At 35.4% G+C, this 24,036-nt stretch overlaps 1 protein-coding gene across 5 annotated transcripts in view; it reads left to right on the plus strand.

Annotated features, from left to right (window-relative positions):
* NIPBL (NIPBL cohesin loading factor) overlaps positions 1–24,036 on the plus strand; it is a 170,848-nt gene that overhangs the window by 128,972 nt on the left and 17,840 nt on the right. For all 5 annotated transcript variants that reach the window (XM_075021387.1, XM_075021386.1, XM_075021388.1 and 2 more), the window contains 20 exons: positions 943–1,140; positions 1,333–1,404; positions 1,487–1,576; positions 2,654–2,757; positions 4,347–4,433; positions 6,650–6,881; positions 7,586–7,737; positions 8,532–8,612; positions 9,680–9,780; positions 11,587–11,725; positions 11,931–12,013; positions 13,047–13,179; positions 14,083–14,226; positions 18,908–18,997; positions 19,245–19,459; positions 19,560–19,662; positions 20,588–20,686; positions 20,786–20,932; positions 22,108–22,242; positions 23,682–23,780. In XM_075021387.1, the coding sequence (XP_074877488.1) occupies positions 943–1,140; positions 1,333–1,404; positions 1,487–1,576; positions 2,654–2,757; positions 4,347–4,433; positions 6,650–6,881; positions 7,586–7,737; positions 8,532–8,612; positions 9,680–9,780; positions 11,587–11,725; positions 11,931–12,013; positions 13,047–13,179; positions 14,083–14,226; positions 18,908–18,997; positions 19,245–19,459; positions 19,560–19,662; positions 20,588–20,686; positions 20,786–20,932; positions 22,108–22,242; positions 23,682–23,780 (2,504 nt within the window). The remainder of the gene's footprint in view (positions 1–942; positions 1,141–1,332; positions 1,405–1,486; positions 1,577–2,653; positions 2,758–4,346; positions 4,434–6,649; positions 6,882–7,585; positions 7,738–8,531; positions 8,613–9,679; positions 9,781–11,586; positions 11,726–11,930; positions 12,014–13,046; positions 13,180–14,082; positions 14,227–18,907; positions 18,998–19,244; positions 19,460–19,559; positions 19,663–20,587; positions 20,687–20,785; positions 20,933–22,107; positions 22,243–23,681; positions 23,781–24,036) is intronic.

Here is a 24,036-nt window from a genome sequence, read left to right on the forward strand (position 1 = left end):
TTCTTTGCTAGCCCAGTTATCTTGTTACATTAGATAATGGAGAGTTGGCCGGTTTAATGGATGAAGCTACCTCCTCCTCCATATGACTTTTCTATTACTTCTTGGCACCCTCTCCCCTTCAAGATACACAAGACTTTCTTTGAAAATAACAGAACTCTCCGTTGCACTCCCTCATTTTATTTCCACCAAATCTCTGTTTCTGTATAGAACGTTTATCCCAGGTTCTTCAACATTCACTTCTGCTTGGCTTTTTGATCCTGACTGAAAACTGATTATAATAGCCTTCTGTGGTACTGAATTGCTGTCTGGCCCAGAATTGTGACTCCAGCTTTCTCCTTTATACTGAATTTCCTGCAATATGTATCAAGACAAAATTTTAGTTGTCTTGGCGAAACAGAATATCTTTAAGCTTGCTGTGTTAGATGGGCAAAGCAATCACTGAGTTGGAATATGGACACCCAGTAATAGTAACAATTTAGATAACTGAAGAAATTATCTCAATGTTCTCTTATGAAAGGATGAAACTTACTTTGATTTGTTCCTCTTTCCTCACTTTGCTTAAAAGGACCAATGCCCTGTAACTTTGTATTTTTAATGTTTCCTGGTGTCTTTGCCAGTTTCAGGCACAATTTTCATGTAATTTAAAAGAAATTGTTAAAATAACACCATAACAGAATTTTATGTAATAGTTTTAGATTGTTCACTTGCTTTACAGAACAGCTATACAATGGTGTTTAACTTGCAAATCATGAAATCATTTAGGTTGGAAAAGACCCTTCAGATCATCAAGTCCAGCCATAAACCTAATACTGCCAACTCCACCAATAAACCCTGTCCCTAAGTGCCACATCTACACGTCACTTAAATGTTTAAAAATGTTTAATTTTGAGCCATTGAAACTAGAATTTTTGTAGTTATAATGAAAATGCATTTCATTTCTAGCTTCTCGTAAAAGACATAAAAAGGATAGAGATGAAGCTTGGGAGTATGAAGAACATGACAGAAGAAGTTCTGGTGACCATAGGAGAAGTGGTCATTATAATGAAGGAAGGAGGACTTCTGGCAGTGGCCGTTACCGTAATCGCAGTCCGGATGACTCTGATATGGATGATTATTCTCCTCCCCCTAGCCTCAGTGAGGGTAACTAATCATTTTAAAAATTTAATTTTATTCCATATTATTATTGCTTTTTTAATAGGTATATTAAACATTTTAAAGTAAACATCTTTACATGCAGTATTGAATACAAGTGTAAGCAATGTAAATAAATCCCTATTTAATCCCTATTTAACTAAAGACAGTATTCGTTTCACTCATTATTCTCTCAATTAGTGGCTAGAAAAATGAAGAAAAAAGAAAAACAAAAGAAGAGGAAAGCTTATGAACCTAAACTAACACCTGAAGGTAATTTTAGATTTCTTTTCTACAGTTTATATTTTCTGTTTTGTATATAAAATAATTATTTATAAATTTCTTTTTTCACTAGAAATGATGGATTCTTCGACTTTCAAAAGGTTTACTGCTTCAATAGAGAATATTTTGGAAAATTTGGAAGACATGGATTTTACAGCTTTTGGTAATACCTCAGAAATTTTCAAAAACTTTCCCCAACTAGAAACACAAGACGCACCAAAAAATTTGTATCTCAGTATTTTCGAACTTCTTTCTTGGTGATTTAATTGGCTGTGGTATATGCTAGGGCATACTGCATTTACATGTGTTGCAGCCATGAAGCCGCTCGCTCACTCGCTCCCCCCTGCGGTGGGATGGCGAGCAGAAAATATAACGAAAAGGTTGTGGGTCGAGACAAGGACTGGGAGGGATCGCTCACCATTTATGGTCACGGACAAAAGCCAGACTCAGCTTGAGGAAAAAAACAAAATCAATTTTCTACCAATCAAATCGAAACAGGATAATGTAAAGTAAAACCAAACCTTAGAACACCTTCCCCCCACCCCTCCCTCCTTCCTGGCTCAACTCCACTCTTGGTTTTGTCTACTTCCTGACGCCCAGCAGTGCGGGGGGTCAGGGAATGGGGGTTAGGGTCAGTTGATGTCATGTTGTCTCTGCTGCTCCTTCCTCCTCAGGGGGAGGACTCCTCACTCTTCCTCTGCTCCAGCGTAGGGTCCCTCCCACAGGAGACAGTCCTCCATGAGTTTCTCTGGCGTTAGTCCTTCCCATGGGCTGCAGTCCCTCACAAACTGCTCCAGCATGGGTCCTTTCCATGGGATGCAGTCCTTCAGACTGCTCCAGCACGGGGTTTCCCATGGAGTCATGGCCATCCTAGGACTACGGTTGTTTAAGATTTGTTTTATTGAGGGTGGTGGCACAAAAGCTGCAATAAATGGGTTTTGCTACATTAAAAATTTTAGTTTATGACTTTCAGAAATGGATGACTCACGTTAGACTGTTAATGATATTTCAGAACCAGTCATATTTAACAAGTAGTCATCGTTTTAACCCAGCCAAAAATTGTCATCATCAGTCTTCATTAGATAGAACTATTGATGCTATTTGGAACTATTAGATGCTAGCTGTTTGCAAAATCTGTTCTTTTTCTTCAGTTGGCTTTTTCACACTGACTGTAAAATATTGATTTCCTTGAAGTCTGAATAGAAATACGATTGTTAATTTTTTAATTTTTTTTTTAAAGGTGATGATGATGAGATTCCACAGGAATTGCTACTGGGAAAACATCAGCTTAGCGAGTTGGGTAGTGAATCCGCAAAAATCAAGGCAATGGGCATTATGGACAAGGTACATCTTCATAGTGTATAACTCTTTTTGAACATATAATTTTGATAAACCTATAAAAACTTACATCCCCTCTAATAACATTCCACCCTCTTCACATGTGAATACAACAGATACTGTGAACCGTTGTGCTTCTGCTGACTTAGCTGAAGTGCTTAAAAAGTTACCACATCGTAATAGTTATACTGTCTCTGAAGCTGAGACATTTTTGTTCAAAGGTCCTTCTCTGTGTCAATGCTGACTATATGCCAATATGTAAAACCCATGGCTGAGCAGTAAAATCTAAAAGAATTAATCTACTTCCACAAAAACACGTCAGTCTATAGGCTTTGCTCCTTATGGCTGGTGTTGAGCAACCACAATAAATCAGAATCTGCTGGCAAAGTAAAAAATATACCCTTTCTGATACGTGCCATCAATGCAATGTAAATGTATGATGTGCAGCCAGCATCACACTCAATTGTCTGCTTCCTCTGTCTCTCCAGAAAGGCCTTTCAAACTTAGAAGATTTAACACCCCAGGTCATAATAAGATGCATTTTTTGTAGACTGCATGTTGTGGTTTCTTTGCCTTACTCTTCCTGACTTCAGTTCAAGGGAACTTTTTGTTGGTGCAGACTGTTGGTATCACACCTCTAGAAACAATGTTGTTGCTTTCCTTATCTTCCTGGAACTCTTGGCTTTGGGCAGTCTTATATTAAACTCTTACTCTGCCTGCTCATGACCACTTACTATGTTTATGAAGTGTCTGTGAAGCCACTTATTATAAAAGTCACTCTGAAGGGTTTTCTTTAATCCAAGAGTCAGATATTCTTCCTGGACTTTTCTTCAATCTCCCTACCTTCCTTTGTAGCATGTTGTCAGCCTGAGTGTTTCTCTTCCCTGTTAGTTCTCACTCTTAAGCTCTGTTCCCTATTTTTCACACATACATACATGTATACATAAAAAATCAGAATTCTGTTGCTTCTAAAGGTGAGTGCCAGTAGTGTAGGGGTGAGTGAAACTGGCTCTCCTTGAGTTTAGCATATTCTACAAATTATTTAATCATATTTCTTTAGAAGATCAGTAAATGAGTTTGAGTTACTTTTTTCAACATGCTGGTTCTTCAGAGTTAATACTGAAATTAAGAATACATTTACTTTTTATTAGCATTCAAATATCAGGGAATTTTATTTCTGCTTGTTCATGGAATTTGGATTTTCTCCTAATAAAGCTCTATATGGTCAGTTAGAATTTTTGATTGATACTTGGATTAGGTACTTTCTGTTTCTAGAAGCAAAAGTGTATAACTGCAACACTAATGACAGATATGCAATTTTATATCTATTTCTATGGGCTTTGATGGTTGAAATGCAGTTTGATTGCAATCTTAGACTATATTTCACCTAGTTTAGTTATATTATCAGCATTCTCAATTGTGCTGTGTCAGAAACCACAGAAGTCAAGATCCTTATCTCAAATTGCTTACAATTTAAGTGCTTCAGATTATATAACAAATTCTATCCTTCATCCATGGACATTCTTTTCAGCTTTTCAATTTGGAAGCCTTTTATGTTCCTGCAGTTGTTTGATGTGTTTCTTTTCTTGTTTTAGCTCTCAACAGATAAAACAGTAAAAGTCCTGAATATTTTGGAGAAGAATATTCAAGATGGATCAAAGCTTTCTACATTACTTAACCATGTGAGTTTCAAATTACATAATTTCACATTGTATAGAACAGAGTTTTCTTCACTTGAGTCTTATTTAGTGATAGTTTCAAATACTTTATATGTCTGTGAAAGGAATTTCTGATATAATATGTATGTGGTTGAGATTGCCAAACATTAAGATTTGAAGTAAAATTCAATTGATTGTATTTTTTCAGTAATAAACGTGTTTTACTATAGTACTGATAACTAACAGGTGTATTGGGAGCAACTGAGTTTTCTTTTTTTTCAATTTTAAATATTATAGTTTCATCCTGAAATATTCATGGTAACTTGTGTAATTTGCGCCATTGGACATCTCTTCGCTACTTTGCTACATGTCCCTAAAACATCCTTTACACAATGAAAGTAGTACTATAGCTTTCATGTAAAGCATATTCTTCTCCTGAGCATTAAGAAAAGAGGAAGCACTTCGTTTAGGTGTGTTCTTATGCTGCAAAGTTAAAGTTGTCAACATAAACAAAATTAACAGGAAGTTTAAGATTTCAGGGTTTTTTTCCTGATATACTTAAAATTACATGGGGATTTGGAGTTTTTGTAAGGTTGATCAGTGATATTTCACATTTCATATATTTCTTTATTTCTACACTTTCTAGTCAAAACAATATTCTAGCAAGAATAGAGGTATTGAGTTTTATGGAAAAAACCCCACCTTGATCTGCAGAAATAGAGAGTAATTATTTATATTGGAAAGGAAGAATTTGAACTTGCAGATGAAAACCAGAGACACATTATTGTGCCTAAATACTTTCATCTAGGTAGTTTGTAGGGTTTTCAGAGTTTCAGTGTATGGTTCTGAACGTCTTCAGCAATATGAAAAGTAAGTGAAAAGAAAGTGCTGGTTTACCAGCTCTACTTCACTGTGATTAAATCTATACTAATGCTTTCAAAGTGATACTTTTCTTTTAGCTTTTTGTAGTAAAACTCAGATTATTAAGCAGTTAGTGAAATTGTCCAATTATTGCAATTCAGAGGCAAAGCTTCAATTAAAAAAAGAAGCGATCTTTAGCCAAACAAGTTTTAGATTTTTCCTAAAACCTATGATTCAAATCATTATGGCAAAGAAAGCCTCTGCCAAGGAGCAAGCTTACTTCTTTTACAGTGCAGTGAAGATACCATACCTTCATGTCAGGGTGTTTTTCAGAGGCAGAGTGCACTTGCATATTCTTTTTATTTCTAAGATTAATGAGAAGAAAAAAAAAGAGAAAAGAAAATATTTGAAACTATTTGGGGTTTTTTTAAGCCTCATTTGTGTCAGGAACAAATTACTTAAAGTCATTCTAGGCAAGAAATATACAGGGATCTCCTAATTTGCAAATTTCTGTTGATTTTACAAATATATATATCATGCACTGTGATACTCTTTTAGATTCTCTTACCCTAAAGGCAGAAAGTTGATATGGTTTCACCAACCCCTTATTTTTACAAGGAAAGCCAACAGTGTTGAACTATGATGTCATACAGGCAGGCAAGATTCTTTTTCCCTGTAGGCTGTATCTGTACCAGAGGAGCTATAAAAAATTCTACCCAATTTTGCTATAAATAATGGTATTACAATATTTAAGTAGTGCTGGGTAGTCATCATTAACCTCATGTATGTTTGGTTTTGCAACTTGTACACACACAGACATACAGAGATGCTGTATGTGCTAAATCTAAATGGACATATTTGATAACACATGTTTTAAACCCATTGGTAACAGATGGGTTGGTCTATGAAGTAGTCACATACTTAGGAGTTTCATGTGATTTGTAATAGTCTTTTTGTGTAAGAATTCCCTCTAGTGGTAGAAATTAGTCTGATCAAAGCAGCAACTGGTGTGCATAGGCCACTGAAGAAAACACTAGATGAATGAGTTTAGATTTTGCTTAACGTACATCAGTCTTAAGTAGAGTACGTGGCAATCTTCCCTCATAGTGCTTCCCAATGCACAGAAAGCTTCTTTGTGTTCTAGCAGAATAATAGAGTGAAACTTTGAAGACTTGTAACTTAGGGAGACATACTACCAATGTGTTGCTAGCAAAACAAATATTAGCTGATATCTAAAACAGACTATTTTTGTATCAAAAAGGAAATACATTTTATACACGCGTTTATGTAAGTATATTAGGGTAATGTTATATTTTACTTGGTAAGGATAAAAATTTGACTTCTTGTTCACACTATCCTATTTTTCTTGCCTGTTACAGAACAACGACACTGAGGATGAGGAGAGATTATGGAGAGATCTTATTATGGAAAGAGTGACAAAATCTGCTGATGCTTGTCTTACTGCTATCAATATTATGACATCACCAAATATGCCTAAAGCTGTATATATTGAGGACGTAATAGAAAGAGTTATTCAATACACAAAATTTCATTTGCAGAACACTCTCTATCCTCAGTATGATCCTGTGTATAGAGTGGATCCTCATGGTGGTTAGTATACTAAAAAATTTTTAAAAACCTTTCCACATTAAAAAATACCAAAACACAATCTAATGTGTGATGATGCAAGTGATCTTTCTAGAATAAGATTTTTATATGCAACTCTTGCACTGATATTTCTTCCGTATCACATACAGCACCCTGAATTAATGCTTTGTGTTAGTTTGAGGATGATGAAATGTAGAGTAAAAAAAACAATGAATGAAATGTGTCCTCTGAATAACTTAGTCATACAAAATCTTTGTTTACTGCAATAATGTCAATGTAACCAAAGTATTTAGACTGAAGTATTTAGAAGTTTGTCTGAAGTTCTGCTTCTGTGTATAGTTATTATATGTGTGAATAAGTCATTTTATAGCCATAATCTCTATGTATATAATGATTTATTTCAGTGAAAAGTATTTAGTATTTAGTATTTTGTTGTCACATGCATACCTTTAGGTGCAGATGTCCAGGTTCAAGAACCTTTTTAAAAATCTTGGATCCAGAATTTAGAGCAATTATGAAAAATTAATATGATGTTAAATTTTTGCTTTACAGCTGATGCTACTAAATAGTTTTTCTTCTGTAAACAATTGCTTTTACTTAGCTGTAGTCATGCAGTTGTTTGGGGGATATTTTTTGAGAAGATCATCTTTCCAAGATTTGATGTGAAACATTGAAAAAATTAATGAAGGTATTTTTTATTTTTCTAGGTGGTGTTTTAAGTTCAAAAGCAAAACGTGCCAAGTGTTCCACCCACAAGCAAAGAGTTATAGTGATGTTGTATAACAAAGTCTGTGACATTGTCAGCAGCTTGTCAGAGTTGCTAGAGATACAGCTTCTTACTGATACAACTATTCTTCAGGTAAGTTTTATCAGAAGAATTTCTGTCTAAGAATGTTTGGGGTTTTTTTCCCAGAGAGAATGTAAAGTATGATTGTCTCAGTGACATGAAGTATGATATGAATACAAACTTTTAAATTATTAAGATCAGAGTGACTAGTTTGTTGTGTTGTAGGTAGTCTGCAGGAGAAGAGCATTTAATGTTCAAATCTTTAATGCCTTTTCTTGTACACTTAAGAAGAGTTTAACCTGATTGTATTCATAGTATCATTTGGATTGGAAAAGGCCCTTAAGGTCATTGAGTCTAACCATAAACCTAACACTGCCAAGTCCACCACTAATCCATGTCCCTGAGTGCCTACATGTCTTTTAAATGCCTCCATGGATGGTGACTCTACCATTTCCCTGGGCAGCCTGTTCCAATGCTTGACGTCCCTTTTAGTGAAGAAATTTTTCTTAATATCCAATCTTAAGTCTCCCCTGGCACAACTTGAGGCTGTTTCCTCTCATCCTATCACTTCTTACTTGGGAGAAGAGACTGACACCCACCTTGCTACAGCCTCCTTTCAGGTAGCTGTAGAGAGCGATAAGGTCTCCCCTCAGCCTCCTCTTCTCCAGACTAAACAGCCCCAGCTCCCTCAGCCGCTCCTCACAGGACTTGTTCTCTAATATCCTTTTATAACTTTATTTGCAAATAAAATGAAGTAATACATCTTGTTGAATATCTTACCTGCTGAATGAAAACCTACTTGTGAAACTGTGTAAGTATCAGTTTGTTAGTCAAATATACTTACAGTAATTTCTTTCCATTGATAGGTATCATCCATGGGAATAACACCTTTCTTTGTAGAAAATGTCAGTGAACTACAGTTATGTGCCATCAAATTAGTGACTGCAGTAAGTACTTTTTAATTTGCAGTTTCATGTTCCTGTACTTCTGAGAGTTGTTAGGGCACTTACATAGGCTGTATTTTCTCTCTGGTAGAGAACTGGAGTTTAGAACTAATTTTATTCTTGCATGTTTTTACAGTTTGGTGTCATAATCTAGAAACAGTATAAAAACTACCTGAGCTGCCCTATTTGCAGACTACCCTATAGGAAGAAATACCCTACTTAAGCAAGGAACTTCTTAATTTTGGTTATGTTATTTAAGGTGTAAACACAAACCCCTTCCTCTTCCCTGTCCTTTCTTGTCTTAAGAAGTATTAGCAATGTGGTTTTCCTTATTTCCTATGTTAAGATTTTAATACATGCTATGGAATAAGGTATATAGAACTAGTAGGATACTTCTATGTGATAGAATAAATCCTTTTTCTCGGAAGAGATGGCTGTGTGAAAAATTCATGGGGCAGATAAAGTATTATTTCAGGAAAAAAGCAGCACAACACAGATGTGCTTTTTCAAGTGGAAGTTTTCCATCTTTGTAAGGATGATATACTCAGTATTCTACCTAAACAAGAGAGGCAAATTCTACAATCCTGACCCTGTAAATTGAAAGAGTATGTCATGTCAGGCAAACCTTAAAGCTTAGGATATGAAGTAAAACTGGTTTCTCAAACATGCTCCACAACCATATGCATGTTCACGTAATTTATGTTCCCACAGAGTTTTGCCCTGTACTGGAGCCTGAAAGCTTAGTATTACACTGTTTCACTTTCCTATACAATATATTCTACCATTGACAAAATTTTTTAAAACATAAGATATTTTTAAGAGCTATTACACATTTATGTTACTTGAAGATTTTTAAAAAGCTGTATTTGAAAAAGTTTTTATATATTTTATAAAGAAATGCTTGCCTTGAAAAAACGAAGTAATGCATTAAAAACAAGGTATGCATGAATTATAATTTATTTGTCATGTAAAGTATATGTTTCTATATAAAATTTTTAGCAATATATTTGATAAGCGATATTTTATGTAGCAATGAATAATTTTCTAACGATCCTGTAACTGTTAAATAGGTGTTCTCCAGGTATGAAAAACATAGACAGTTAATACTAGAAGAAATTTTCACTTCCCTTGCGAGACTACCAACTAGCAAGAGGAGTTTGAGAAACTTCAGGTAATTTCTGGCATAGATTAATAACTTGTAGCCAGTAGCATTTACAGGTTTGTAGATGTAGGATTTTAGGCTTCAGCATTAACTACTTCTTTAAAAATCTGCAACTCTGCAAGTTGCACTTTATTAGAGGTTGATATTTCAAACCAGTGAGAGCAGAATTGCCTGACAAATGTCTTGCAATAATCACTGTTCCTTATGCCATCATATTTCTGCCTGCTTACAAAAATAATTGAAATATCTTATATGTCTCACTACGGATGTAAATGAGTGTAATTTTAGTGTGCATTCAGAGTGGTTTTGTTGGAAAATTCATCGGTTCTGTTTGTATGGAGTTACATATTTCTTCATTGCTAAAGCTTAATAGGAAAATTCTGGTTGAATTTCTTTGAATACACACTCAGAGCACTCTTTCCAGGAAGGAAATCAATTTAATATCTCTTTGAATGAGTTTCATTTAGGAACTACTCTGTTCACTTTAACTGTCTTTTAAGCACTTCAGCTGGATTTCAGTGCATCTTCAGAATAATAGTAGAAGTTCAGGTTCAGTCTGAGAAAGAATCTGACCTGAACTGGATTTTGTTTAACATTGAGGTTGGGACACTTTATATGATTCTAAACCATTTGGTTTTGGTGTTGATTTTGTTCCTTGATTGCATACATCTTGCCCCCTGAGACAGATAAATTGTCAGTTAAATATTTTGTCGGATCCAGGGTGGATGAACAGGATGTATCCAGGAAAAGAAATACACTGAAACTTTGAAATTGAATTCAGCGACCCTAATGTTAACATAAGTGTTTGCTCCTAGTATTTCCTATTGTTCTGGTTATAGACATCAGAGAGATCTAGTAAATAGGAAGGTGGTAGGAATAGGAGCATAAATGATAGACAGGCTCTTTGAATTAGGACCTGTACCAGAAGGAAGTCACTATCTCAAGACCACAATGACTGCACCGTTTATCTGTACAAGTCCTAACTCTGCTCTGTTAAAGGGCGTTCTCTAACTGTGGCTACAGTCAGAAAGGGTACAGCTTACACCAAATCTGATATGAAAAGTTTTTCTCTCTAAAAGTAGTCAAACATAACTTCATAAAGAAAATAAATACAATCTGGTTTGTGCCGAGTTCGTATTTTGATAATCTGGGGAGAGTGATGTCAGGGATTATCACCTTTTCATATTGTTAAGGGTAGCAATAGACGGTGTTGATGTATGTATGGGTAGTAAAGACCATACTAGTTCTCAGGTTATATCATGAGACAAATGTGGAGTGTATTCATATTGGTCTTACTAACTTAAAGACACACTTAAGACACACTTAAAGACACTTGCATGCTGAAGTTCCTGTCTCTTATGCTATCTCAGATGGCCATAGGTGTAACTCCTGTAGAAGTCAGTCTACGTCATGGTCACTATTTTCTGGTTAAAAAACCTGCATATTTCACATACATTAAATAATATATAAGTAATAAATTATTAGGGCAACAAGCCTATATAGTAAGTGCCTTAGCATGTAGGTGTTTGATTTATTAAATATTACTGCAGATTTTTTGGCTGCTGAACTTCACAGATACTCTGATAACCACCTGTGGGCCGCTTCAATTCATCTCTTCTGCCTGAGAATATTTACTGGTTTTGTTAGACCAAATCTTAGACTGCATAAAAGAGAAGCAAATAACTAGATAAATGTCTAGAACACAGATTTCTAGCTGTGGTAATAATTTTAGAAAGATATTATTCAGGACCAAAAATTTTTGGTTTGTTTTGTCTTTTTTGTTTCATTTTAGTGTTAATGCTTTCTTATTAACAGGTTAAACAGCAGTGACACTGATGGAGAGCCTATGTATATTCAGATGGTAACGGCACTGGTTCTACAGCTTATTCAGTGCGTGGTGCACTTACCATCAGCAGAAAAAGATTCGAATTCAGAGGAGGAATCAAACAAGAAAGTAAGATATTTTTAAAAGCCATGATTTTTTTTTTTGTGCAGGAATGACTTTGTGTGTTTCTAGGTATAATATTTTATTATGGTGCTCTAGTAACCAAACACTGTAATTTTATGTCTGCTGTAATTATTGGATTCATGAGAAATGCTGATCTGGAAATCATATTTCTGTGTATGCTAAAATAATAAATATATCTCGCTATTTTTAGGTGGATCAAGATGTGCTTATTACTAACTCATATGAAACAGCTATGAGAACAGCCCAAAATTTCCTTTCGATTTTCCTTAAGAAGTGAGTACTGTTGCATTCTTTAGCATATTGATGAAACCAACTCCAAATAAAGTCTGTCATACTTTAAGACAAACCTAACCATTTCTCAATGCTAAATTCCTACTCATAAAGTATTTATAACAATATACTTTATAGATCCCTAAGAAAGCTACCCATCTGGACAAAATTTCTTATGGAAAGGAAATTCTGCAGAGGTCTTTTTATATTTAAGAATCTGATGGTTCATGTAGCATCCTTTTATTAGTGGTCTGTTACTCATCTGAAGCCTGGAAGAGAAGGCTGAGTAAATATTTAAGCAGTGAAACCATGTTCATTTAGTCATCAGAATGACAAAGATACAAAAAACCTATAAATTACTTTCATTTAGGTAAAGTTAGAAATGTCAATAGCTCAAAAGGGGAAAAAACCACCCTAGTATACCTGAATAGCAAATGGATTTCTAAGAATAAGTCCTGAGGTTTTTATCGTGTTAATTTCTACTCTTAAGCCGAAAGGCTATTTAATAGCTATCTAGCAATCTCTCTGCATACTTCCCTTATCATTAAAGTTAGGGATGCCACATATAAGTGAAACACTATCAGGTATTTTATCTTTTGATTTTTTTACATTCAGATTTTAACCTTTGTGGGGCATAATACTGAGATGTCTTATTGCTGTCAGATAAATCAGACAAAGCTTGAGGAATATAGACACAACACCTCCTAAATACCCCACTCCAGCTTGAGCTTTACAATTTTACCTACTTTGTCCATCCCAGTTAATGCAGACTTTTAACTCAAAGCAATAAGTAAAAAATTATAGGAACAAAATTCTGCTATCGTGGATTAGCTGCTTTACTTGCAGTGCAACTTGGAGTGATAACTGTTTAAACTATTTCTCCGTAAATGGATAATTTGCTAGTATTTCAGATACTTTTTTTAGAATTGCATAAAACTGTTTTTCTGATTAAACATAGGGTTAGTTCTCTTTGTTTCAGAAGAAAAGCTTTAACGGCTCTTAAATTTGCTTACAAAATGCATTTTCTTTTAAACAGGTGTGGCAGTAAACAAGGGGAAGAAGATTACAGGCCACTGTTTGAGAACTTCATTCAAGATCTTCTTTCCACAGTCAATAAACCAGAATGGCCAGCTGCAGAATTGCTGCTTAGCTTATTAGGAAGGCTATTGGTAAGGCATTCTTGTTTTCAACTATTACATTAATTTATATTGTATTACAATGAAGACTTTTTTAATTCAGCTGAAACTGCTACAGGAATGCTTTCTGATTGTTGATACACATTCAGCATTAAAGAATTTTCTTATGTGCATCACTACTATGTAATACATAGATAATAAAATTTGGTGTAGAGGATCATTGATATAGAACTTGTTAAAGGTGATATGTATACAGTTTCTCATAGAAGTCCACTTCCACTATTCCATGACATTTTCAACATGAAAAAATGCTGTTGTATAGCATCTAATAAGTGTAGATATTAATGTGGAGTGAAGTCAGACTAATAGCTGTAATTATTCATGTTAAATATCTTCTCTGGACTATTCCTTTAGCGCAGAACCTGAAAATAATTAAGTGGGTTTTTACCAATAATAGCATTTACTTATGATATTTTACAGAATGTGAATATTTTTGTTTACATGTTTTTTGAGAGTTGTTCTTCAGTACTACAATGTAATTAACACAGTAATTTGAGCTGTTTCTTGGAAAAATACTTTATGGTCCTGCTCCTGTTAAAGTGTAGCTTTCTTTATACTTGTGTGAATAATGAGGAAGTTGCATTATGGTGCTTAAGATCTATGCTATTGCAAAGGATATCTGCTGTACTAGTTGTCTGGTTTATTTTATGAAAACACATATTTTAAAAAACTCTGTAGAGAGACAGAGAGACCCAATAAAGGAAGAAACATTAATATAAGTAAGTAGTGTATCTGAGAGATAATAGTAAATTACATAATTTTATGTAGCATGGAAGTTAGGTGGAATTTTCAATAAGGTTGAGCAATCTCTTGTGAGAAGAATCTCAGTTGCATAAATAAATGTTTGTTTTTAACAGTTTATTCTGTTTTTCTTAGGTTCACCAGTTCAGTAACAAATCTACAGAAATGGCATTAAGAGTTGCATCACTTGACTATCTTGGAACTGTAGCTGCAAGACTGAGAAAAGATGCAGTCACTAGCAAAATGGATCAAGGATCTATAGCCAGAATCCTCAAACAGGTGTGTGAAAGATCCCGTGCCAGCTGGATTGAGATGTATCCATTCAAATACTTGAAAATTTTAAAGATGTTTTAAAAACTGGCATTTTGGAGAACCAGATTTCTGAATCAAATATACTCAATTTATAAGTGTCACATTTGTTAGCTCATGTCTTTCTTCCACCATCTCTGTAGTAATCGTATGAAGTGGTTAATTACAGTGGTTAAGCCAGTTTTCTTGTGACAATACAGAGGAAATAATGGAGCAACAGTTGGATTCTGTCCTAAGAGGCCTTACAAATATGTATGTATGTGGATTTGCTGTTGTGAAGTGGTAACTCAGCTTCTGGCACTCATATACAAGCTTTAGAAAGTTAAACTACTAGGCCTGTAAGGTTAGTTTTTATGTGATGTAGCTGGTATTGGTCATCTTTTTTTTTTTTTTTCTTAACTGGATGTGCATATACCTTTCATTAGAGGGTGCATATTTGCATTTCTGCTAATGCTGCTCAATTATCAAAGCAATATATGCATTTGGGCTCTATACGGTACATAGTATGATAAGAAAATTTCAGATCTTACATGTTCTTTTAAAAACGTGGACTTGCACGCTTCTGATGGACACTGCATTTCTTTCTGAACTGCTAACTGTTCTCAGCATGATCTAAAGTTGAGTACTCATATGAAGTTCATTTCCCTTTCAGTTACCTGAAAAGACTACAGATCTATTACATGTAGTTTATAATGAATGTTACAGATTTATGTTGAAGGAAAAACTTATGCACTTTGCAGGCATTCAAATAAAGAATCAAAATTCATCTACTCCTTTATGAGGCTGATACTTCCCATAACTTTTGTCAATTAGAATGTTCTACAACATACAGTGTCAAATCTTCATCTCTGTGGCTTAATATAATTTATACTTCTATGTTCTAAGGGCTTATAACTCTGATCTGTTGGCAGCAATTCTGACAGTTCTACATTAGACTTCGTAGGGACATACTTTCGAAGAATCCTTTTCTCTTTCCTTATTTCCAGAAGTTATAATAGTATTGAAAGATATTCCAAAAAGATAAATACCTGTGCAGTGACCTGAATTTTTCTGTTTGTTTGGGGGTTTTTACAGGATCAGGCAGTAACTAAGCATGGGCATCTGCAGAAAATAAAATTGCTGGGAGCAGTTGAGTGCTAACAGCATTTTTTTCAGTTACGCAGGATGCTTAACATCAGTGATGGTAGACAGTACCATCTGTGCATTGTGGAAGATGTGTACTATACAGTACCCAGTCAGGGTAGACAGTGTGTTGTTTATAAATTATTTGTAACATAAGAACAAATAAATACTTGGAAACATGTACGTGACAGCTAAGCTTCATGAACAGCAAGAAAACAAGATGATCCATTGGTAGACATACTTGGCTATCATCATCGGAAACTTAAGTTGTTATTCCCATTCAGAAATGAACTTGTACCTCTACAGATTTTTCTTTCCTGCTGAACTGAATACTTAGACTCCAGATATTTCCTTCTATGCTCTGATATCATTACCAGGATATTCCCCAATGACTGATGAATGCTTATAACTCTCTCTACTGTGGTTTGGACTCATGACCCATAGAATTAGATATAGGAGAAAATCTGTTCCGTTTTGACATTTTTAAACAGTAGATTTTTTTCATAGAAATCTGTCATAGATTTTCAAGTTGATTTGAACACATGTGCATGCTTTTCATTATTTATCTCTAGATGCACTGATGTTCTGGGCTTGTAACTGTACCTTTCTCCACTTGCTGATGTTTGCAAGCTATATTATGTGCTGTATTTGTGACAAGATTCTCAATCTGTGCTATTCATACAGAAGTAAAAATGGTTGTAAGTTATGAGTTTTATTGCTAAAGAAGAAAAATGTTTTGTAGCTGAAGAATTTTAAGCCAGAAATTATTCATCTACTTTTATTATGAATTTTGAATATGATTTGTTGTGGGCTTCACATTTTCTCTTTGTTTGTTCTGGATTTTTTGTTTGAAAATAGGGAGGCAGTTAAGGTTCATCAATCAACTCTTTTATTCAGCTAGTTATCCACAGAATTTAACACTGGTTGAAGGATGGGATTTTGAATCACAATCTGAACATATATTAGGGTGCCAAATATATATATAAACCTATATTAGTATTATGTGCATTGTAGACATGTTTTGAACTCTTGAACCCCTTCACTTTGAAAAAAAAAAATCCTTTTGTCTGCTGTAACATCAGCAACTGCAAGGACCTGTGTATTTTGGTATAATACTAAGGAAAAAAGGGTGGTTTATGGCTTAGTTTTATGCTGTCTTGTAGATGTTGAGGAAGTTAGTTCATGAGTTTGCTTTTATGCTGTTTTTTAGGTGTTGAGAAAGTTAGTTTCTGACTCAGGCACAAGTTCATTGATACGGATTTATTCACCATAACCTGTATATGGGGAGAAGTACATTGTCTCATGGTCATATATGAGATCATTTTTTGATTTGCATAGGCTAGAACTATTTAAGAGATCAGGATATACACAGAATCATAGAATAGTTTGGGTTGGAAGGGACCTTTAAAAGTCATTTTGTCCACCCCCCCCTGCAATGAGCAGGGATGTCTTCAGCTAGACCAGGTTGCTCAGAGCCCCAACCAACCCGTCCTTGAATGTTTCCAGGATGGGGCATCTACCACCTCTCTGGGCAACCTGTTCCTGTGTTTCACCACCCCTCATTGTAAAAACTTGCTTCCTTACATCTAATCTAAATCTACCCTCTTTCAGTTTAAAACCATTACACCTTGTCCTATCACTGCAGGCCCTGTTAAAAAGCCTGTCCCCGTATTTCTTATAAGCCCCCTTTAAGTACTGAAAGGCCACTATAAGGTCTCCCTAGAGCCTTCTCTTCTCCAGGCTGAACAACCCCAGCTGTCTCAGCCTGTCCTCATAGGAGAGGTGTTCCACCCCTCTGATCATTTTTGTGGCCCTTCTCTGGACCCGCTCCAACAGGTCTGTGTCTTTCCTGTGCTGAGGACTCCAGAGCTGGATGCAGTACTGCAGGTGGGGTCTCACAAGAGCAGAGTAGAGGGGCAGAATCATGACCCCACTTCTTTTGATGCAGCCCAGGATATGGTGGGCTTTTTGTGCTGCAAGCACATGTTGCCAGCTCATGTCCAGTTTTTCATCACCATTACCCCCAAGTCCTACTCCACAGGGCTGCTCTCAATCCCTTCATCCCCCAGCCTGTATTGAAACCAGGGATTGCCCTTGGCACTTGGCCTTGTTGAACCTCATGAGGTTCACATGACCCCACTTCTTGAGCTTGTCCAGGTTCCTCTGAATGGCATCCCATACCTCAGACATGTCAACTGCACCACTCAGCTTAGTGTCATCTGCAAATTTGCTGAGGGTGGACTCGATCCAACTGTCTATGTCATTGATGAAGATATTAAACAGTACTGGTCCCAGAATGGACACCTGAGGGACACCACTCATCACTGATATCCATCCAGACATTGAGGTGTTGACCAGTACTCTGTATGCAACCATCCAAACAACTCCTTATCCACCAAACAGTCCATCCAACAAATCCATTTCTTTCCAGTTTAGAGAGAAGGATTTTGTGGGGGACTGTGTTAAAGGTCTTTTACAGAAGTCCAGATAGATGACATCTGTAGCTCTTCCCCTGTCCACTGATCTAGTCACTCCATCAGAGAGGGCCATTAGGTTGGTCAGGCAGGACTTTACCTTGGTGAAGCCATGCTGGCTGTCTTGAATCACCTCCCTGTCCTCCATGTACCTTATATACATATAGGAAATGTAAGTATTTCCTCTTAAATAGCCTCTTGGAAAAAATACATTCTCTTTTTAACATTCATACGGTTTTGATATTACAAATCTGATACATAGTCTCCAGCACTGGTTTTCAGATGAGTATTTCATATCTAGTGCTTTTTGTGCATCTTAGAAGTGCTTCACATACAGTAGGTGACATATTTTTTAAATGTGTGTTCTCAAGCTTTTTGACTGGTAGAAACTTAGTTGGATCTCAGAGAGCATGATTCTTTACTGCTGGAGCTCAGAGGTGTTTGGGAACAACCTCTGTAAGTTTTTTCCTAGATTGAGAACTCTTCCTGCACTTTCTCTGTATGGATCTTTATCCCTGAAAACAGTTATACCAGATATTTTTGCAAAGAGATAAGTTATTTTTATTTTGTTGATGTTTTCCATACCTTTTTACTGTTGTGTGTTTAATATTTCTTCTTATTTTATTATTTTGCCTTTTATCCCTTGTTCACCTGAGAATTCACTGTTTCGATATTTAATATTGGTGAGACAGCTAATGATGTCTTTTATAGGTTAAACCTTGTGTCAGTCTGCTGTGTGTGATTTCAGCCCTTTGTTTTTCCTCCGTGACAGAGGGTCTTCACACAAGATCATAGAATGAAAATTAATCAAATCAGTTGTCCTGTTTTAAAAAACAGTCTTATTCTGCTCTTAATCTTTTTTAGATTTTAGAGCCACAGTCTAATTTGTTTCAGCCTCTATGCAGTTTCTAAGTAATTGGTTAAAAAATTGTTAAAGTTCTGCAGTTACCAAAACAGCTGATTTCAGTGTGGCTTATATGTGGACATGCAGATTTTCAGATGATAATTACCACTGTGCAATATCTGTTTTATAACTATCTTTCTATTTCTAACAGGTTTCAGGAGGAGAAGATGAAATTCAACAGCTGCAAAAGGCTTTGCTAGATTATCTGGATGAGAACACAGAAACTGATGCATCATTAGTGGTAAATTTCAGCTTTCTGATGTCAAGTGTATATAAAAATAATTTCAGTAATGTGTACTGACTAAAATGATTTTCAGTTATGCATATTAGTGCTTCAATTAAATTGTCACCCTAACATATACTGTTGATTGTGTTTTCCAAAATATTGTTGATGCATTAGATTCACTTAATCTCATTATAAATCTGTTATTTTTCCTTTTCTGTATCTGTTGTTTTTGTTTTCTGTGCATCCTGCTATATTTCTCCAGTTTTCTCGGAAGTTTTATGTAGCTCAGTGGTTCCGTGATACAACTATGGAGACAGAAAAAGCAATTAAATCTCAGAAGGATGAGGATTCATCTGAAGGAACTCATCATGCAAAAGATGTTGAAACCACAGGACAAATCATGCACAGAGCAGAAAGTCGCAAAAAGTTTCTTCGCAGCATCATTAAAACTGCTCCATCTCAGTTCAGTATATTCAAGTATGTTTCAGTACCACTTATTTCTTTATTAGCCATGCGTTTGATGTTTTAAATAATTTTTGATAAGCATGTCCTAATTAACACATGGAATTTGTTGCAGGATGAACTCTGATACTGTGGACTACGAAGATGCGTGTTTGATTGTTCGCTACTTGGCCTCTATGAGGCCGTTTGCCCAGAGCTTCGATATTTATTTGACACAGGTAAACTGTGCCGGAAGTCTTGGTACAGTGAAACACAGTTGGTTTCTGATTCCAAACGCTTTTGCTGTAGTGTGCCATATCTGTTCATTGTTGAGCACAGGTATTTAACTGGCCATGATGACACCATGTGCTTTCGTATTCTGTATTGATGACATAAGTGATTATGTTTCTTTTTCTTGCATGTGTTTCATATGTCACATTGTACCTACGTTATTTTATTTGTCCATGTATGTGTATGGCAAAATCATTACAATTAGATGCACACAGTAAGAGGATAATTACAAAATGTTGAAATTGTTTTCACAGTTTCAGTAAGATGCATGCTCATTTGGTAATATTAACTCATGAAATTGAGCTTGATTTGATTTGAAAATAAAGCCAGCTTGGTCAGTGGCTTGCAGTGCATGCTACTGTCACTTTGGAAGCTGTCGTTTGACCAGTGTTGTTTCTTTGCTTTTCCTGGGAGAAGAGTGCTAAGATGTTGGCATGGTGACATGTTTGAACTCCAGTATTAGTTTAGGTTGTGTTACTTATATTGATCTGCATACAGACCCATTATTAAAATTATAGTGCCCAAATCCAACTCTCCTGTTAAAAGAACCATGGTGAAAGCCGCAACTGAATGACAAAAGCAGAGTTTGAAATAAAGGGACTTAAAGTGAACATATAGACTGTGTAAATCCTGTTTGGACCAGTCTTAGAGGTGTAGCAAATCCTAGTAAATATCCATGCTCAGTTATCAGTGCCACAGAACATCATTTGCATGCACCTTTTTACTGTCTGAGTAGATATACTGAATTTTTAGTAGACAGATACTCTTATATTAATTAAATTGTTTGCATGCTATTCTGCTGCATTCTTGCTTGTTAAACGTTGTTTGCTATTTTCCCAAAGCAACTGAATCTTTTTTTTATTCTCTTATTAGATTCTGCGTGTACTTGGTGAAAATGCAATTGCTGTTCGAACAAAAGCCATGAAGTGTTTGTCTGAGGTTGTTGCTGTAGACCCCAGTATTCTAGCCAGGGTAAAAAAGGAAATATCTATCATGCACATACGTTCTTCTGTCATGCTTAAAATAAATCTTCCTTTCTTATTTTGAATATGTTTCATTTGTTCTTTTTAGCTGGATATGCAACGAGGTGTTCATGGACGGTTAATGGATAACTCCACTAGTGTACGCGAAGCAGCGGTGGAACTGCTTGGCCGATTTGTGCTCTGTCGTCCTCAGCTTGCTGAGCAGTATTATGACATGCTGATTGAAAGAATATTGGTATGGTGACTTGTGATATTTATGATAAAATAAGTGGCATTGGAAAATTTGTTTTTAACTGAGTTTCTGTGTTTAATAATATGGAATGATGATCCCAAGAGTAAATTATATCTTACTGTTTTTATGAGGAGCCTCATGCTTTTAAGACCAGCCTTGTAAAATGCAACACTTGTTTCCAGTGAGGCTTTGTTACATCCGAAGGTAAATATGTATAGAAAGTTGTACTGCATCAGAACCGGGATTATATTACTTTTGATTCCATTATTAAGGCACAAATTAGGTGAAATGAGGGATTTTGCCACATCTGTCAAGTCTGAGATATGGGTCATTGAGGGCAGTTCAGTAGTGTGGGTGATGAAGAAAGATCTACAACGCAGTAATCTAAAGATGCTATTTGTAATCCAAAAGAAAAGAAAGAGAAAACTACTTTGCTTTTCTGTACTATTCTTAGTGTTTTAAAAGGCTTCTTATTAGAATTTTTGTACAAAAACTGATTTTTGTCTGGGTGTTCAGGTAAAATACAACGTTAATTTAACTGTAAGATAAAACTAGCTTTTAGCATCTACGTCAGGTTTTTAGTCAATTACTACTCATTTGCTATAGTTACATCATAAAACATGTTTATGAAGGGTTTTGAAGATAAGTAGCTTTGTGTGCATATAAGCATGCATAAAGCAGTTCATCCTGACATTCAGATTCAACAGGATTTGAATAAGGTAATATGAAGTGAAGCTCCTCATCCATCTCCTTAGACAAAGCCTAGGAAAATGAAAAAGACTGCTGCATGTATCTTATCCATAAGCTTTATCCAAAGACTTGAATTATTACAGCTCAGAGCTACAAATAATCTTGTGTGTTCCAACAAAGTAACTAATGCATCATCACATCTACTTGTCAACTCTTGAATTAAGAAGTGGAATTATACATTTGCAACATCATGAGCTCTTAGGTAGGAGGGTATAAATGGAGGAAGCATTTCAGCATTCTGGGGACTCAGCCAGAACCGTTAGAATTGTTGCAAATGAAGTGGTACTGCTGACCTTTTGTATCAGTGCACTCCAGAATATTTTAGCTGGCTTTTCTAAATAAATTTTGCAAGTCAGATTGCGTGATCTTCAAATATTAATTCATATTTCTCATTTGTTTTCAAGAGTGTAATGATTTTATCTTCACAGGATACTGGCATCAGCGTCAGAAAAAGAGTCATAAAGATACTTAGGGATATCTGCATTGAACAACCGACGTTTCCCAAAATTACAGAGATGTGTGTGAAAATGATTCGGAGAGTCAATGATGAAGAAGGCATTAAGGTAGAATGAAACATATCCTTCAGGATTTTAATTATTTTTGTTTTAGTGTTTCTATATTTTGACAAAAAAAAAATCAAAAAAGTATTGGATTGCTCCTTTGTAATATTTATGACTTTCATTCACTTTTAATTTTTGAGAGCAGATATCTTGGCTTTCTAAAATGCTCTCTGACTTGTTTTTCTTTCTGTTCTGTCTTCTATTTTCTTGAAGTTCTTGCTGACAAAAGATTTTTAGAAGTTACTTTCTAGAAATTTTTTTTCTTCTTGCAAGTGTTGTCTCTGGTACTTCTAACAGGTAAAATTGACACATAAAACTTCTTTCTGCAAACAAAATAAACTTTAAGTCAAAATTAAACACTTGATGTCAATATATGCCAGATTTGTAAATTCTGCATATAAAAATTATAAAGTATTCATCTGTGCTAATCTTGCATTAATTCTTAATGTTCATTGAATCAGTTATTCCCCCAAAATGTTACTTGCATGATCATACTCTACTCTTTGTGCAATGTATATGCAGAAGGGCACAATACAAAGATCACGTGTTAAATCATAAACCTGACAATGATGGTTTTGTTTGATTTGGCAAAATAATTTTAAAATTGTTGGGTAATTAAGAACACACCTGTAATAATTTTGTATCACATTTTCAGTAGGATTTGAAATTTGAAACTTTAAAGCTGCAGCATATATTTTTACCACTTGAGATAGGTTAATGCCAAGTGCTTTCTGAGAAGACTGTTAACCAAGAAGTAGGTAAACAGCTGGATCCAAGGTGCTGCTGGGAAAGGAGGATGACCTTGTTCTGTCTGCTCCTTCCCCTTGCCTTTCTAGCAACATCAGAAAAAATGGGGCATTATCTTCAATGTGTTTTTTATGTTTCCATGAATGAGGAAAGCTTCTTACAATGATATGCCTTATTAGTAATTTGGGAATAATTTTGTTCACTTTCATTCTGTTCCATTTTTTCCTCCATCCTAAAACATTGGAAGGGAATATACTTCCTGTGTTTGGATATAGAGACTTGGCTTCTTTCTCTTTCCCACCTTGTCACAGCTGCTTTGAAAACTCCAAAGTAACCTACCATTGCTGCTAGTTCTGCTGTAGAAATCATAATCTTGTGTTCAGTTGTCAGTTTCTCAGGGTACTGTGTTTTCATGAGGAATGCAAATTAATGCAGGAAGATGGTAACTGAATTTTCCATAGCATCAGTTTCCAGTGATCATTTTGCTGAAGCTTGCTTAGAGGTTATTATAGCTCCTGTAATAGTAGCTCTGGGTCTGTCTCAGATAACATTTCTTACAACAGTCTCACTTAGGTTGGTGATTCCTTATGAAATGGCATGCGTCGTCAACAAATCTATTGTATGGATGTATTAGAAATAATACCTGCATGGCAACATAAGTTTATTTATTTCTACTAATATTTTTTTTCCTTCAGAAATTAGTAAATGAGACATTCCAGAAGCTCTGGTTTACTCCAACTCCACACCATGACAAAGAAGCAATGACAAGGAAAATACTAAACATCACTGATGTGGTATGTTAAATAAATTTGAGTTAAGTTGTGTGCAAAATTTGGTTATGCTTTTAGCGTCTTTGAAATGTTGTCTGTAGTTTTTTAGAATACAGTAACTTAATTGTCAGATGGTTTTCTTTTCATATCTCCTGGCATTGAATATATGCTAAAGTTATTCATCTGATGGAACAGGCTGTAGGAAACTTTAAATGCTCACTACTCTGCTGGCAATGATAACTGGGACCACACTGTATTCAGGTTGTATAAAATAGTTGTT

This window comes from Buteo buteo, chromosome Z (genome assembly GCF_964188355.1).
Source record: "Buteo buteo chromosome Z, bButBut1.hap1.1, whole genome shotgun sequence".
Lineage (NCBI taxonomy): Eukaryota > Metazoa > Chordata > Aves > Accipitriformes > Accipitridae > Buteo > Buteo buteo.